Source organism: Chiloscyllium punctatum, chromosome 7 (genome assembly GCF_047496795.1).
Source record: "Chiloscyllium punctatum isolate Juve2018m chromosome 7, sChiPun1.3, whole genome shotgun sequence".
Classification (NCBI taxonomy): Eukaryota; Metazoa; Chordata; class Chondrichthyes; order Orectolobiformes; family Hemiscylliidae; genus Chiloscyllium; species Chiloscyllium punctatum.
Window position 1 is genome coordinate 63,469,710 of NC_092745.1, and position 14,405 is coordinate 63,484,114.

General features: G+C 43.8%; 1 protein-coding gene across 6 annotated transcripts in view; it reads left to right on the forward strand.

Annotated features, from left to right (window-relative positions):
- Nucleotides 1-4,578: 4,578 nt before the first annotated feature.
- LOC140479741 (adhesion G protein-coupled receptor D2) overlaps nucleotides 4,579-14,405 on the forward strand; it is a 287,369-nt gene continuing 277,542 nt past the window's right edge. For 4 of the 6 annotated variants that reach the window (XM_072573839.1, XM_072573842.1, XM_072573844.1 and 1 more), the window contains exons 1-4: nucleotides 4,610-4,940; nucleotides 5,322-5,498; nucleotides 5,603-5,630; nucleotides 5,734-5,967. In XM_072573839.1, coding sequence (XP_072429940.1) covers nucleotides 5,460-5,498; nucleotides 5,603-5,630; nucleotides 5,734-5,967 — 301 coding nt within the window. In that variant the 5' untranslated portion in view covers nucleotides 4,610-4,940; nucleotides 5,322-5,459. The other 2 variants (XM_072573840.1, XM_072573841.1) reach the window with 2 other exon arrangements.

A 14,405-nucleotide genomic window follows, 5' to 3' on the forward strand; every position in this document is an offset into this window, starting at 1 on the left:
ATCTTCCGCCTCGGAACACTTCAACCCCAGGGCATCAACGTGGACTTCAACAGTTTCCTCATTTCCCCTTCCCCCACCTCACCCTAGTTCCAAACTTCCAGTTCAGCACTGTCCCCATGACTTGTCTGACCTGCCTATCTCCTTTTCCACCTATCCACTCCACCCTCTCCTCCCTGACCTATCACCTTCATCCCCTCCCCCACTCACCCATTGTACTCTATGCTACTTTCTCCCCACCCCCACCCTCCTCTAGCTTCTCTCTCCACGCTTCAGGCTCACTGCCTTTATTCCTGATGAAGAGCTTTTGTCTGAAACGTCGATTTCGAAGCTCCTTGGATGCTGCCTGAACTGCTGTGCTCTTCCAGCACCACTAATCCAGGCCTTGCTTAAAGCCTACTTATTTTTAAAAGTCTTCACTTCCTTTCCAAACTCTTGTCCTTCAATTTATTGTCAATTTTGCCATCCTGAACTTTGAAGCACTTAGTAATATTTTCCTTTGTTAAAGATACTGTATAAATGCAATATTTTGTAAGTAATGTGCTTGCTAAACACATTTTCAAGGTTTTAGGTTCAAATCCTGGTATTGATTTCAGCAACATAACTCTGCAGTATTAAGAAAGTAAAACTTTGTCAGAGGCAAAATTCTTGGATGACATTAAACCTAGGCTGTCTATCTGTTTGCTTGAATGTAGATGATCCTGTAACACTATTCAAGAACATCAGTTACTTCTCTCAATGTCCTTCAAGAGACAGCAATAACTTAACTGGTCATTCTTTTTGCTTGCCTTTTGTGAGATTATTAAGTGGAAACTTGTAGTTATTTTTACCTTAGTTAACAGCAATTCAGAAATAATCTATTGCTTCTAAGACATGTTTGGAATCTTTCAATGCTATATTAGGCATATATAAATGTGATTTGATTTCTAAAAGCTCACTGTGATATCTCCTTGTTTTCTTCTAAGTAAATTGGGAGTGTGTCTAGTGCTATAAAGGAAGGCTTGAATACATCACTTTCACTTATTACTCACATTATACACCTTAAAGGCACAACGAACACCTTAAAAAGAGTTGCGAGCATAAGAGGTACACTTAGTAAGTTTGCAGATGACACCAAATCTGGAGGTGTAGTGGACAGTGAAGAAGGTTCCCTCAGATTACAACAGGATCTGGACCAGATGGGCCAATGGTCCAAGAAGTGGCAGACGGAGCTTAATTTAGATAAATGCGAGGTGCTGCATTTTGGCAAAGCAAATCTTAACAGGATTTATACAGTTAATGGTAAGGTCCTAGGGAGTGTTGTTGAACAGAGAGACCTTGGAGTACAGGTTCATAGTTCCTTGAAAGTGGAGTCGCAGGTAGATAGAATATTGAAGAGGGCGTTTGTTATGCTTTCCTTTATTGGTCAGAGTATTGAGTACAGGAGTTGGGAGGTCATATTGTGGCTGTACAGGACATTGGTTAGGCCAATGTGCAATAGGTCTCCTTCCTATAAGAAAGATGTCGTGAAACTTGAAAGGGTTCAGAAATGATTTACAAGGATGTTGCCAGGGTTGGAGGATTTGATCTATGAGGAGAGGCTGAACAGTCTGGGGCTGTTTTCCCTGGAGCATCGGAGGCGAAGGGGTGAGCATGTGGAGGCTTACAAAATTATGAGGGGCACGGATAGGATAAATAGACAAAGTCTTTCCCTTGGGTGGGGGAGTCCAAAACTAGAAGGCATAGGTTTAGGGTGAGAGGGGAAAGATAAAAGAGACCTAAGGGGCAACTTTTTCTCGCAGGAAGTGGTGGATGCTGGTACAATTGCAACATTTAAGAAGCATTTGGATGGGTATATGAATAGGAAGGGTTTGGAGGGATATGGGCCGGGTGCTGGCAGGTCGGACTAGAATGGGTTGGGATATCTGGTCGGCATGGACGGGTTGGACCGAAGGGTCTGTTTCCATGCTGTACATCTCTATGAGGAGAAGGTGAGGACTGCAGATGCTGGAGATCAGAGCTGAAAATGTGTTACTGGAAAAGCGCAGCAGGTCAGGCAGCATCCAAGGAACAGGAGAATCGACGTTTCGGGTATCAGCCCTTCTTCAGGTCCACACCCCCCACCAACCCAACCTCCATTCCCGCACCTTCCCCTGCAACCGCAAGAAATGCAAAACTTGTGCCCACACCTCCCCCCTTACCTCCCTCCAAGGCCCCAAGGGATACTTCCATATCCGCCATAAATTCACCTGCACCTCCACACACATCATCTATTGCATCTGCTGCACCCGATGTGGCCTCCTCTATATTGGGGAGACAGGCCGCCTACTTGCGGAACGTTTCAGAGGACACCTTTGGGACACCCAGACCAACCAACCAACCCAACCACCCCATAGCCCAACACTTCAACTCCCCATCCCACTCCACCAAGGACATGCAGGTCCTTGGACTCCTCCATCGCCAGACCATGGCAACACAACGGTTGGAGGAAGAGCGCCTCATCTTCCACCTGGGAACCCTCCAACCACAAGGGATGAACTCAGATTTCTCCAGTTTCCTCATTTCCCTTCCCCCCACCTTGTCTCAGTCAAATCCCTCGTACTCAGCACCGCCTTCCTAACCTGCAATCTTCTTCCTGACCTCTCCGCCCCCACCCCACTCCGCCCTATCACCCTCACCTTGACCTCCCTCCACCTAACGCATTCCCAACGCCCCTCCCCCAAGTCCCTCCTCCCTACCTTTTATCTTAGCCCGCTGGACACACTTTCCTCATTCCTGAAGAAGGGCTGATGCCCGAAACGTCGATTCTCCTGTTCCTTGGATGCTGCCTGACCTGCTGTGCTTTTCCAGCAACACATTTTCAGTACATCTCTATGACTCTAATTGCCTGAAATCTGAGCTCAAAACCAGTGAAATTGTATGCATGAACCAGTATTGCAAGTGTTAAGTCTCTGAGTTGTTAATTGCTTTATAATGTCTCAACAACATTGTTGCAAAGTCTATCAGGAGCAGTGATATATTTTGCCAAATGGAACTTTACCTGGTAATCCCACTTCTTATATCCCCTTGGACCACAATCTCTCTCCCAAACATCAAGTCATATTTTCTCTCACCATCTCAGATGCCATTCACATCCACTGGAAATTTTCCCTACAATGTATTTAATTTGATTGTCTCTGAACTGCCAGTGTCACTGCTCCCCCCAAAAAAACTCATTTCTACCTCTTAACAATCCCATAATCAGCACGGACCCAGCAGACTCATTGTCTCAGTCTGTTCCACCCATAAACTAATACTCTTATTTGCAGATTTCTCCCCTTGTCCTCTCGCCTGCATCAATAACTCCCCCAATACCCACTGCCACTTCATCAGTGTGCAATGTCCTAGCCCTAACACTTTCCTGTTCGTTCTGAACATCCAGTTTGTCCACAACTCCATCCCTTGTGGGCCTTCTGCTCTTCATTGAATCTGGTCCTCCAACAACCCCCCCCCCCCCACCCCCGCCTGTCTGAAATTTTTCTTACATTTGAACTTTGACTCTCCTTAATTCCTCTAAATAAAAGGTGTTACTATGGGAACTCAAATGAGTACTAGCTATGCATGCCTATTCCTGGAAGTTCTTTGTTTCAATCCACCACATTATCACACTCCCCCAATGTTTTTCCCCTGGTGTAACAATGATTTATCGGTGGTGATTCCATCTCTTGTATCAAACTGGAAAATCTCTTTGTTGACTCCATTCCTTTTCTTAACATCCCTTTTTCCAGAAGTGAGCTGTTACATCATAACTGCTGTATGCATGTTATCTGTCATTGTCACATCTATCACACTCCACGTGACCCTCTTCCTCTGAGGTTTGTATCCCATCCTCCCTCTTTCTTCATCTCCATTGTGTCTATTCTGATGATGCCAACTTCCACACCAGCCGTTTTGAACTTCTGGTCGCTTGCCATTTTAATTCCCATCCCCGTTCCCATTGCTGACCCCTTCTTTCCTCAAACAATACTGGTTCAACTCAAGCTCAGGGCGCGATAGGGACGGGACACAGCTTAGAATCTCCCATTCTGAGCAGTACAAAGTTGAACTGTTTCACACTGTCGGCGCTGCTCCCCTTTCTATTCCAGAGAGTCGGTGCCGTTATCATTTTCAGGTCTTGTTTCTTGTGCCATGACATTTCCCTTGCTCGCCAACCCCTTCCTTCCCACTCCGTTTCCCGCTCCTCTTTAACTGATTTGAAAAGTGCTCCATCATTAACTTTTTTTTTCTTGATAGGAGGAATCATTGATCTGAAACGTTAACTCCTTTTCTCTCCACTCCCCACCTAACCTGGTTAAATATTTTCGGTGCTTTCTGCTTTTGTTAGCGATTAGAATCCTATTAAAAACCACTTCGACGTAGCGTGTACACAACCCACATCCTACGCTTATTCCCGGCCAAATAACTACCCACGTTCGCCTCATAAATCCAAGCTACAACCTGAAACCCGCTCTTCAAAACTAACGGGTTTCTATCGATCTCCTGTACGCGCTCTTGATAGGTTCATGTCCCTGTCAATCTCCAGCAGTGCTACCTGGATAGGCCTGTCGTGCTGGTGGGATGCACCGAGCCTTTATTGACCGATTACATTATTTCCTAGAACGGCACTTTATGAGAACCGGGACCCCACGGCCCCAAGTGTGGAGTCACGGTAAATTATCACCTGGGAGAGAAGTTTGCAAATGCCAGTGCTTTCCCCCGTCTCCCGTTCCTGCAGTTCTGCCGCCAGAGTGCACGGCTTGAAACTGAAAAGCAGCGTTTGGAGAAAAGAGATGTGACCCGGTGAAAGGGAAGCGTGCGGAGAAACCAGACGGGTCGGGGGGGGGGGGGGGACAGCGACCCAGGAGCATCGAGAGCAGCAACTCATTTGCCAGGGAAATGACCAATGGCCCGGGCTTCCTTCTGGCTTGCGGATCGGTATTACTCTGGTAGGAGATGGGCCAACACGGTACCCAATCACCCTTTGCATGAGTCTCATGTTCAGAAAAACATTAATGCCAACTTTGGAATGGCTCAAACATTAGCTTTCGTCGACCCCGTTGGTTTTGTGTAGATTCAGGGCTTTAGAGTTTACAACGAATGCGTTTCCCGATGATGTTAAATCGTTAATTTTCTCCAATGACACGAGTGATAAGTAGATACCAAATAGATTCCTGGTGTAACTTTTTGGAAGTGTTGTGGATGCGTTTGCAGATTAAATTGCGACGGGATAGATGCGTTTTGGTAGAAAATTGCCACAGTGCGCTGCATAGACCAGTATGACACAGCAGACAAATGGAAAAGTAATTGCCTATTCGTTGATGCCAAAGGTCCGGGGATACAATGGGATTCCGAGCTGATGTTCATCGCTTCAGCTTTTTAAAGCGCTACAGTCCCCATTCAATGTTGAAGTCGGTCGATCACAAGGACAGAGTTTCGACCTAGTTCTGTTAACCTCCCATAGGAGTATGCAGTTCAGAGTGATACTTCCACTCTCGGAGTTTCTGGTAAGTGTCAACGATTTTTATAGATCTGGTACATACCAAAATTACTATTCTTTAAATTCCAACTGTCATTTTCTATCTGTTTCTGTTTTTGTTTTAATCCACAGTTATTCTGTATCGGTGCCATACTCGCAGGTCGGTATATTTCAGAATCTCAACCCAACATTTGAAACTGACTAGTTAACAATCGGTAACAAGCGTGTGTTGTGTCGCCATCCCGCTCTCCCCTCCCTTCCAGACTCCCCGCTGTTATTACAGGATCGGAGCTGTTTCCTTTACCGGCATCACTATTATGACTATGTGGCCGAGGAGCTGCCCTGGGCACGAGCAGAGAGGTGGTGCCGCCAGAGATTTGGATTTCTGGCTACTGTCAGCACAGCTGAAGATAACCAGAAAATGACCAGCTTCATCCAGTCGATGAGGGTGACGAAAGCCTTGTGGATTGGTGCTAAAATAAAGGAGGGAGGCCCTGGTGAGACCTTACACTTCATTTTACTTGCCCATTTTTTTTTGAACGATCAATTCCCAATTCATGCAGGATCCTATGACTTTATAAGATACAAATGTCCGAATCAATATTTTCATCCCTTTTGAATATCACGCAATAAAATGCAGTCGGTTTTTACCTCCAGTGGAGTTCCTAAAAATTCAGTCAGATTGAATGCTGACAAGTTCAAATCCTACTTTTTCTTTTAAGAAAAGCATCTTACATTTATATATCGTCTTTAACCTGGGATAACACCTAAGGTTTTGGAGCAATACATGTTGCAGGATTTGTTGTCTGTAATGATAAGCGATCCAGGCTTGTCCTGTTTTAGGTCTTACTAATATCGCGAAAGCTGAGATGATGTATATGTAAATTAATATAGACCGTGCAGATTTAAAATAGATTGTACAGATTTAATATGGGTCGTAAACAGAGAGAAGGAATGCCAGATTTGGGTTAAGAAACTTCAACCAAGCCTGGAGTTTGGAAACGAGTTTTCATGGAGTTGTTAAAATGTAGAGTAGGTGACTAGAAAAAGAAAAGTATTTAGATTAGATTCACTACAGTATGGACCCTCCAAGAGTAACCCATCCAGACCCATTTCCCTCTGACTAATGCACCTTACACTATGGGCAATTTAGCATGGCCAGTTCATCTGACCTGCATATCTTTGGACTGTGGGAGGAAGCCCATGCAGACAAGGAGGAGAATGTGCAAACTCCAAACAGTTGCCTGAGGCTGGGATCAAACTTAGGACCCTGGTGCGATGAGGCACCAGTGCTAACCACTGAGCCGCCATGCTGCTCCTGAATTTTGATTAATTACAGATTATGATTAGGCTTTGTACGGGTACAGTGAATCATCTGTGGACAAAAATGATATCACATGGCATAACTGAACACTGAGCAGAAGAAATAGGAATAAGAGGAGGCTGTTTGACTCCGTGAGACTGCCCCACCATTCAAAAGGGTCATGGATGATGCAACACTCCTCATCTTCACTTTCCTGCCTTTTCCCCATAACCCTTGATTCTTCGACTGATCAGAGGGCTGTCTCTGTTAATCTTAAATATACACAAGGACTCTGCCTCAAAACTCTCTGTGACAGGAGTTTCAAAGACATTCAACCCTCTGAGGTGAGAAATTATGCCTCACCTCAGTCTTAAATTGACAGTCCTTAATTTTGAGACAATGCCATTTTGTCATAGACTCTCCTATGAGCGTAAGCATGCATTCAGCATTGACCCTGTCAAGCCCCTTAAACATCCTATAGGTTTCAATGAGATCACCTCTCATTCTTCTAAACTCCAGTGAGTAGAGTTCCAACTTTTTTAGCTTTGCACACCAGACAACCCCTCCTTACTGGTATTCATATTAGTGAACCCTTTCTGAACTGCCTGTGATGAAATAATATCTTTCCTTAAATAAGGGGACCAAAAGTGTTCACAGTGCTCCAGATGTGGTCTCACCAGCACCTCATGCAGTTGCAGTAAGTCTTCCCTACTCTTATACTTCAAACCCCTTGACAGAAGGGCCAACATTCCACAAGCCTTCCCGATTGCCTGCATGCACCTGTGTACTAACCTTCTGTGTTTAATGCACAAGTTTCCCCAAGTCCCTTTGTGTTGCAGCTTTCCGCAGTTTTTCTCCATTTAAATAAACTCAATTTTTTTTGCTCACCCTTGCAAAATGAACAACTTCACATTTTTATACATTATAATCCATTTGCCAACTTGTTAGCAACTTACGTAACCTATCAATATCTCTTTGTAAACTGTATCCCTCTTGCAACCTGCCTTTCCACCTACCTTTTAAATTTTCTGAAACTTTGGCTACAATACATTCACTTCCTTCCACCAAGTCATTAATATACAGTAAAACCTCTATCCACAAAATAATGAATCACAACCTTGCTTATCTACGCCAAAAATATGTGCCAACAAAATTCAACATTCGCAGGCTAAACTTCATATCCATGATTTTTAACATTTTTAAAACTTACTTTTAAACGAGTTCTGCACTTGCAAATCTCACCATTTGTGGGGGTTCCCAGGAATGGAACCCTCACGGATATGGAGGAATGGCTGCAAATTGTAAACTTTACGATCTCAGCACTGATCCCTGTGGAACCCCACAGGTCACCACGCTGAAAAAGTAAGCTCTTGTCCCCATTCGCTGCCTCCTGCCCAATAGCCAACTCTCTATCCATGCCAATACCCTACCTCCAACATTGTGGGCTTGGTACCTTGTTGAACACCTTCTGGAAGTCCAAGTACAGCACATCACCTGGTTCCCTTCTATCCCCTCTGGAGAGAGCAGGTGGAAATGATGGGGCTTGCTTTGCTTTCCCTTGCTCCATGCTTTCTTGTAACGTGGTGCACAGAATTTCTGCCTCATTCTTGGCTTCACAAGATTTTAACAAGCATCAATTACCCTGAGCCCACTGGAATTTAATGATGGCCCATTATCATGACTTAATATTGGTCTCCTTGGCTCCCAAAGTCTGCCCAACACACCCTGTTGATTGGTGGGTGATCATGTGAACTAGCATCAGAAATGGGGGGGGCAATGAAAGCCACCCCTGTGACCTTGCATACAAACTGTGCACTTCAAAACTAACTGGTGAATTCCAGTTCCAGCCTGCTCCCCTGACTGTCGGGTACAGTGATCAGACATGGAGCTCCTGGTGACATTGCAGACAATGGGAACCTGCCACAGTACCTCCACCTGACTGGAGTGTTAATCTGACAGGAGGCCCAGTGCTGACCAGGAACATGCCTGGTGACCATGTAATTGCATTGGGTCTTCTAGAGAGAGCAGCATAAGAGGTTCTCCAGCTGTCAAATGGCTTTCCCCCACTACTACCACAATATCCTAGTCTGTGTCTCAAGACAGGCAGCGTGGTTGCTCAGTGGTTAGCACTGCTGCCTCACAGCGCCAGGGACCTGGGTTCACTTCCAGCCTCAGGCAACTCAGTGTGTGGAGTTTGCACATTGCCCCAGTATTTGCATGGGATTACTCTGGGTGCTCCGGTTCCTGCCGTAGTCCAAAGATGTGCCGATTAGGTGAATTGGCCATGCTAAATTGCCCATAGTATTCAGGGATGTGTAGTTTAGGGGCATTAATCATGGGAAATGTAGGGGAATGGGTCTGGTGGGATACTCTTTGGATGGTCAGTGTGGACTTGTTGGCCTGTTTCCACACTGTAGGGATTCTATGATAAAAGACTCCTGATGAGGATGTTGTCAAATAACGTTAGGTAAGGGGACAGGCATTTGATCCTACAAGTTTGAGAGTTAAAATGTTTGGATTTTGTTCTTGAAATCAAAAGCTGCTGAGATGAGTACCAAGTTTGTTTCTAATAATCAGGTTTGTTTAGCATGTTGAACAGGGAAGGAGGCCATTTGGCCTAGCATGCTTGCACCAGCCCTATCAAAGAGGTGCAGGGCAGATGATTGTTCAGAATATTAAAAAAAACAGCAAAGAATGACTAATAAGTCAATCTGAAGGAAGAAATCAGAGTCTGAGTGAATGCTGGATAGGAATTCCAAAATTGAAAGCAAGATTTTCTTCAGGGATTTAGGAAGGGAGGAAAAGTGAGTAAAGTGAGTGCAAAAACAAATTGCTGGAGGAACTCAGCAGGTCTGGCAGCATTTGTGCAGAGAGAAACAAAATTAAGATTTCCATTTAACTAGAGTCAACCATTTCTGAAGAAGCATCACTGGACTTGAAACATTAATTCTGTTTCTCTCTGCACAGATGCTGCCAGACCTGCTGAATTTCTCTAGCAACTTCTGTTTTTTCTTTCAGATCATCATCATCCACAGACCTTTGTTTTATTTAAGTGAACACTAGTTCTCTAGGGCATGAGCATACAGAGTTAATAATAGGTAACAAGGAAATGGCAGATGAAACAAACAAATCTTTGCTTTTGTGTTCACTAAAGAGGAGACAAAAAGCATTCCAGTAGTAGTTGTAAATCAGGATGTGGATGAGGTAGAGGAACATAGTGAAAATACAATCATAAGGGAACTGGTACTAAGTCAATTGATAGAGCTATGGACTGACAAGTCTTGAGGTTCAGATGGACTTCGCCATAGAGCCACAAAAGAATTTTGTAATTAGGTAGCAGGTCCAATTGTGTACATTTTCAGAAATCCTTCGATTCTGCTAAAGCACCATTGAACTAGAAAATAGCAAAAATAAACCTTTTATTAATGAGAGGAGGGAGACAGGAAACCATAGGCTGATTAGTTTGATACCTCAGGTTGTAAGTTTGCTCACTGATCTGAGTTGGTCGGTTTATTTTCAGATGCTTTGTCACCATGCTAGGTAACATCATCAGTGAGCCTCCGCTGAAGAACTGGTGTTCTGTCCTGCTTGCTATTTTTGTGTCTTGGTTTGTTACGGTGGGTGATAACATTTCCGGTTGTTTTTCTCTGAGGTTGGTAACTGGGGTCCAAATCAATGTGTTTATTGATGGAGTTCCAGTTTGAATGCCAGGGCTTTAGGAATTCTTCTGCATGTCTCTGTTCAGCCTGTCCAAAGATGGATGTGTTGTCCCAGTCGAAGTGATGTCCTTCTTTGTCTATGTGTGAGGATACTAGTGATAGTGGGCCATGTCTTTTGGTGGCTAGTTGGTGTTCGTGTATCCTGGTGGCTAGTTTACTCCCTGTCTGTCCAATGTAGTATTTGTTACAGTCCTTGCAGGATATTTTGTAAATGACATGTGTTTTGCTGGTTGTTGGTATAGGGTCCTTTAGGTTCATCAGTAGCTGTTTCAGTGTGTTGGTAGGTTAATGGGCTACCATGATGCCAAGGAATCAGAGTAGTCTGGTAGTCATCTCCAAGATGTCTTTGATGTATGATATGGTAGGTGTGGCTACAATTTATGGGCATGTTGTGTCTACTTGTTTGGGTTTGTTGTTTGAGAATTGGCGGACTGTGTTTATCGGGTACCTGTTCTTCTTGAAGATGCTGTCCAGGAATCTTTTTTCTGCTGCTCGTAGTTTCTGCAGGTTGGGATTACAGCGTTTCTGTCTCTTCAGAGTCCTTCTAGGGCTTTCCTTTCCTGTGTGTTGAGGGTGTTCCCATTCTTCTTCCTGCTTAGTGTTGGTGCAGCTCTCTGTCTGATGGCAAAGATGAGGACTGCAGATGCTGGAGATTAGGGTCGAGAGTGTGGTGCTGGAAAAACACAACAGGTCAGGCAGCATCTGAGGAGCAGGAGAATCGACATTTTGGGTAAAAGCCCTTCATCAGGAAGATGTCTGTCTGATGGCCTGCTGGGTTTCTCCTGTGAGTCCGTTTTCTTTCAGGCTTGATTCTCATGCTGCTATGAAGTCCTTTTGGTCCGCATCTCTGTAGTTATAGTTCATCCCTCTTACTAGGACAGCTTTTTCCATGTTTGTTATTGGTCGGTCCGATGGGTTTTTAATCAAAGCTTAGGAATTGGCTGTGTTATTCTTTTGTGTGAGCTTATCCAGTTTTTCTTGTAGGAATAGTTTTTTTCTTTTTCTTGGTATGCTCTTGTTTGATGCTGATGGCTCGTTCTCATGTGCTTGTCTCATGGTCTGTCGCGTTGGTGTATAGAGGTTTTTGGCGCGAAATTTCCCGATTGTATTTGTGGAGCAAGTGTTAGAATTGATCATTAAAGATATTGTAGCTGGGCACATCGAAAAACCTCAAGGTGATAGAGAAGAGTCAGCATTGTTTTGTTAAAGGGAAATTGTTTTTAAACATTTTGTTGGAGTTCTTGTGTATAATATCTAGAATGGTCTTTACAAGATGGATCTGGGAGTGGTGTTTCTTCTTATGGGCCAGTTGAGAACTAGAGTTCACTGTTTCAAAAGTGGAAACACCACCAACTGCAAGTTCCCCAACAAGCCACTCACCATCCTGGCTTGGAAATATATCGCCAATCCTTCAGTTTGGTTGGATCAAAATGGTGGAAATCCCTCTCTAACAGCAGAGTGGATCTACCTCCAGTACATGATCTGAAACAGTTCAAGCGATCAGCTGACCATCATCTTCTCAAGGACAACTAGGGTTGGGCAGTAAATGCTGGTCCAGCCAGTGACATCCATGACCTGCAAAGTGAATTTTCAGCACAGAGGTGAGGAGTATTTTTTTCCTCTTTAAGGTTTGAGCAGTGTTGGAACTCTGCCTCAGAAGGTGGCAGCGGTGCAGTCATTGAATATTTTTCAACCAAGGTAGATAAATTCTTTTGGGTGTAGGAATCAGTAGTTATTGAGAGTAAATACGATGTGGAATTTGAAACACTTAAGGAATCTCAAGAGGTCAGATGGTCTACTTGTGTTCCTATTTCATATGTTCATAAATATTAAGGCAATCAGTCCCACTCCCCAATTGTCCAGCAAATGTTTTCTTTCAGGCATCTATCCAATTGTTTCTGCTACCTTTCATGGAGGTGTGTTCCAGATCATAGTCCTCATTTTTCTCCTAGATCTTTTGCCAATTCTCTGAAATATGTGTCCCTTTAGTTTCTGACCCTCCTGCCAGCAGAAACAGTTTCAACTTATCAACTCCTCCATTTTGAACATGTGTTAAATATCCGCTTCATTTTCTTTGTCTCAGGAGGATTGACCATCTTCTTCCCTGTTGTTTAATACATCTGTGTTATGAGTGGCTACAGTTGGCATTCCAGAAGATACCCATAATTTGTTAAATGCAGCTTGGTGTGCACATGAAACAACTTTACTGGTTGCATGAAACAAGAAAAATCTGTTCAACCAAAGTGTAATGCTGGATTGATTTTAAAAAAAACTAGCTATAACATTGTTGCTTGAGTTCTCATTCACCTCATACTTGGCATAAATCTTTATGTTCTTTCCCAAAAAGAATTAAGTTTGAAAGTATGTTGTGATCACCATTAAATTAGAACTTACGAAACAATGTGCAATTGGGCAATGCAGTTAGGAAATTTTCATCCTTTAGGCATTAGGATTGTTGAAATCGAACAATCCGCAAACAGCTGTTAGAGAGTCAATAGTTTTCTGTAGCTTAGCTTCAATGTGCACTTTGCAAAGGCTAGTTTTACACCTTGCTTTGAAATGCAACTTTAAATAGATGTCCTTTATTTCGTGAATTTTTCAATGTTTATTAAGCGTAAGCATGAAACTCATGCTTAATATTTTATTGTGCACATAGGGTGTAGCTGAATCTAATATTTCAATCGGCAGGTTGATAAAATGGTCTTGGTGGAGATGGAACAGTATTAGAAGTGAAGGAGAAGGTACTGGATCTGAATTAGAGCAGTAAAATCTCTAAAGGAAATGTATTGAATACATTATCTCATGAGTTATGCTGCAAACAACTCCCCATATCTCAAGTCGAAAAGTGTGGTGCTGGAGAAGCACAGCAAGTCAAGCAGCATCCGAGGAGCAGAAGAGTTGATGTTTTGGACGTAATCCCATTCCTGATGAAGGGCTTATGCCCAAAACGTTAATTTTCCTGCTCCTCGGATGCTGCCTGACTGGCTGTGCTTCTCCAGCACCACATTTGTTGATTCTGATCTCCAGCATCTGCAGTCCTCACTTTCTCCCCATATCTGAAGCCTCTTTTCTAACATACCACAAAAGATCTGCCAAATATATGGCACATAATATTCAAAATAACTCGATGGAAGATGCTACATCTGAGAACTAAAAAATGCAAACAAGTTTCAAAGATGATTGGCACACTTATAACACTCAACCATTCACAACTCCATTTTAATTACTGCAGTATTGTCGGCTGTGTCTTCCTTGGCTCTGAGCAGGTCAGAAGTCCTCTGAGTGTCAGTGAACTGGAGTATTACTTCCTTGACCTGCTGTGGAGATGTGTTAGTGAGGTACTCACCAGGGTGTGCTCTTGAGTCTAATCTGGAGACGGAACTCATTGAGGTGAAAGTCTCTGAGCTAGTGGAGGGAGCAGGAGAAGACAATTTATTCTCTAAGGGATCTGTTGCTTCTCCATCCCAGTTGGAGGAGGAGCTGATGGGCTGAGGGGCTAGCCCCTCTGGGGTGAATAGTGCGTGGATGCCACTGGTGGCTGTCAAAGAAAAGAGAGACCGTTTTGTTGTGAAATACAAATAGATACTTGAGCATCTATATTGGTTGAGTGATGAAAAGGGCCAGCAACACAATGAAGCTTACTGGGCTGCCTTGATATGGGGTTCTTAGCAGCCCCACATGAGTGAACTATGTCCTCTCCGGTCTCTTCGATGATCTTGTCCTCATGGAGTGTCAGCCACACCACTGTCTGTCTTGGACCTGTCTGCCCAGTTATGAGACATTTCCTAACAGCATTGTAGTGTACCTGCAGTGGTTCAAGAAAGTAGCTAACCACCACCTCCTCAGGAGCTATGAGGGCTGGACAATAATTGCCAGCTGAGCCAGCAATGGCCTCATCCTATAAATGAATAAA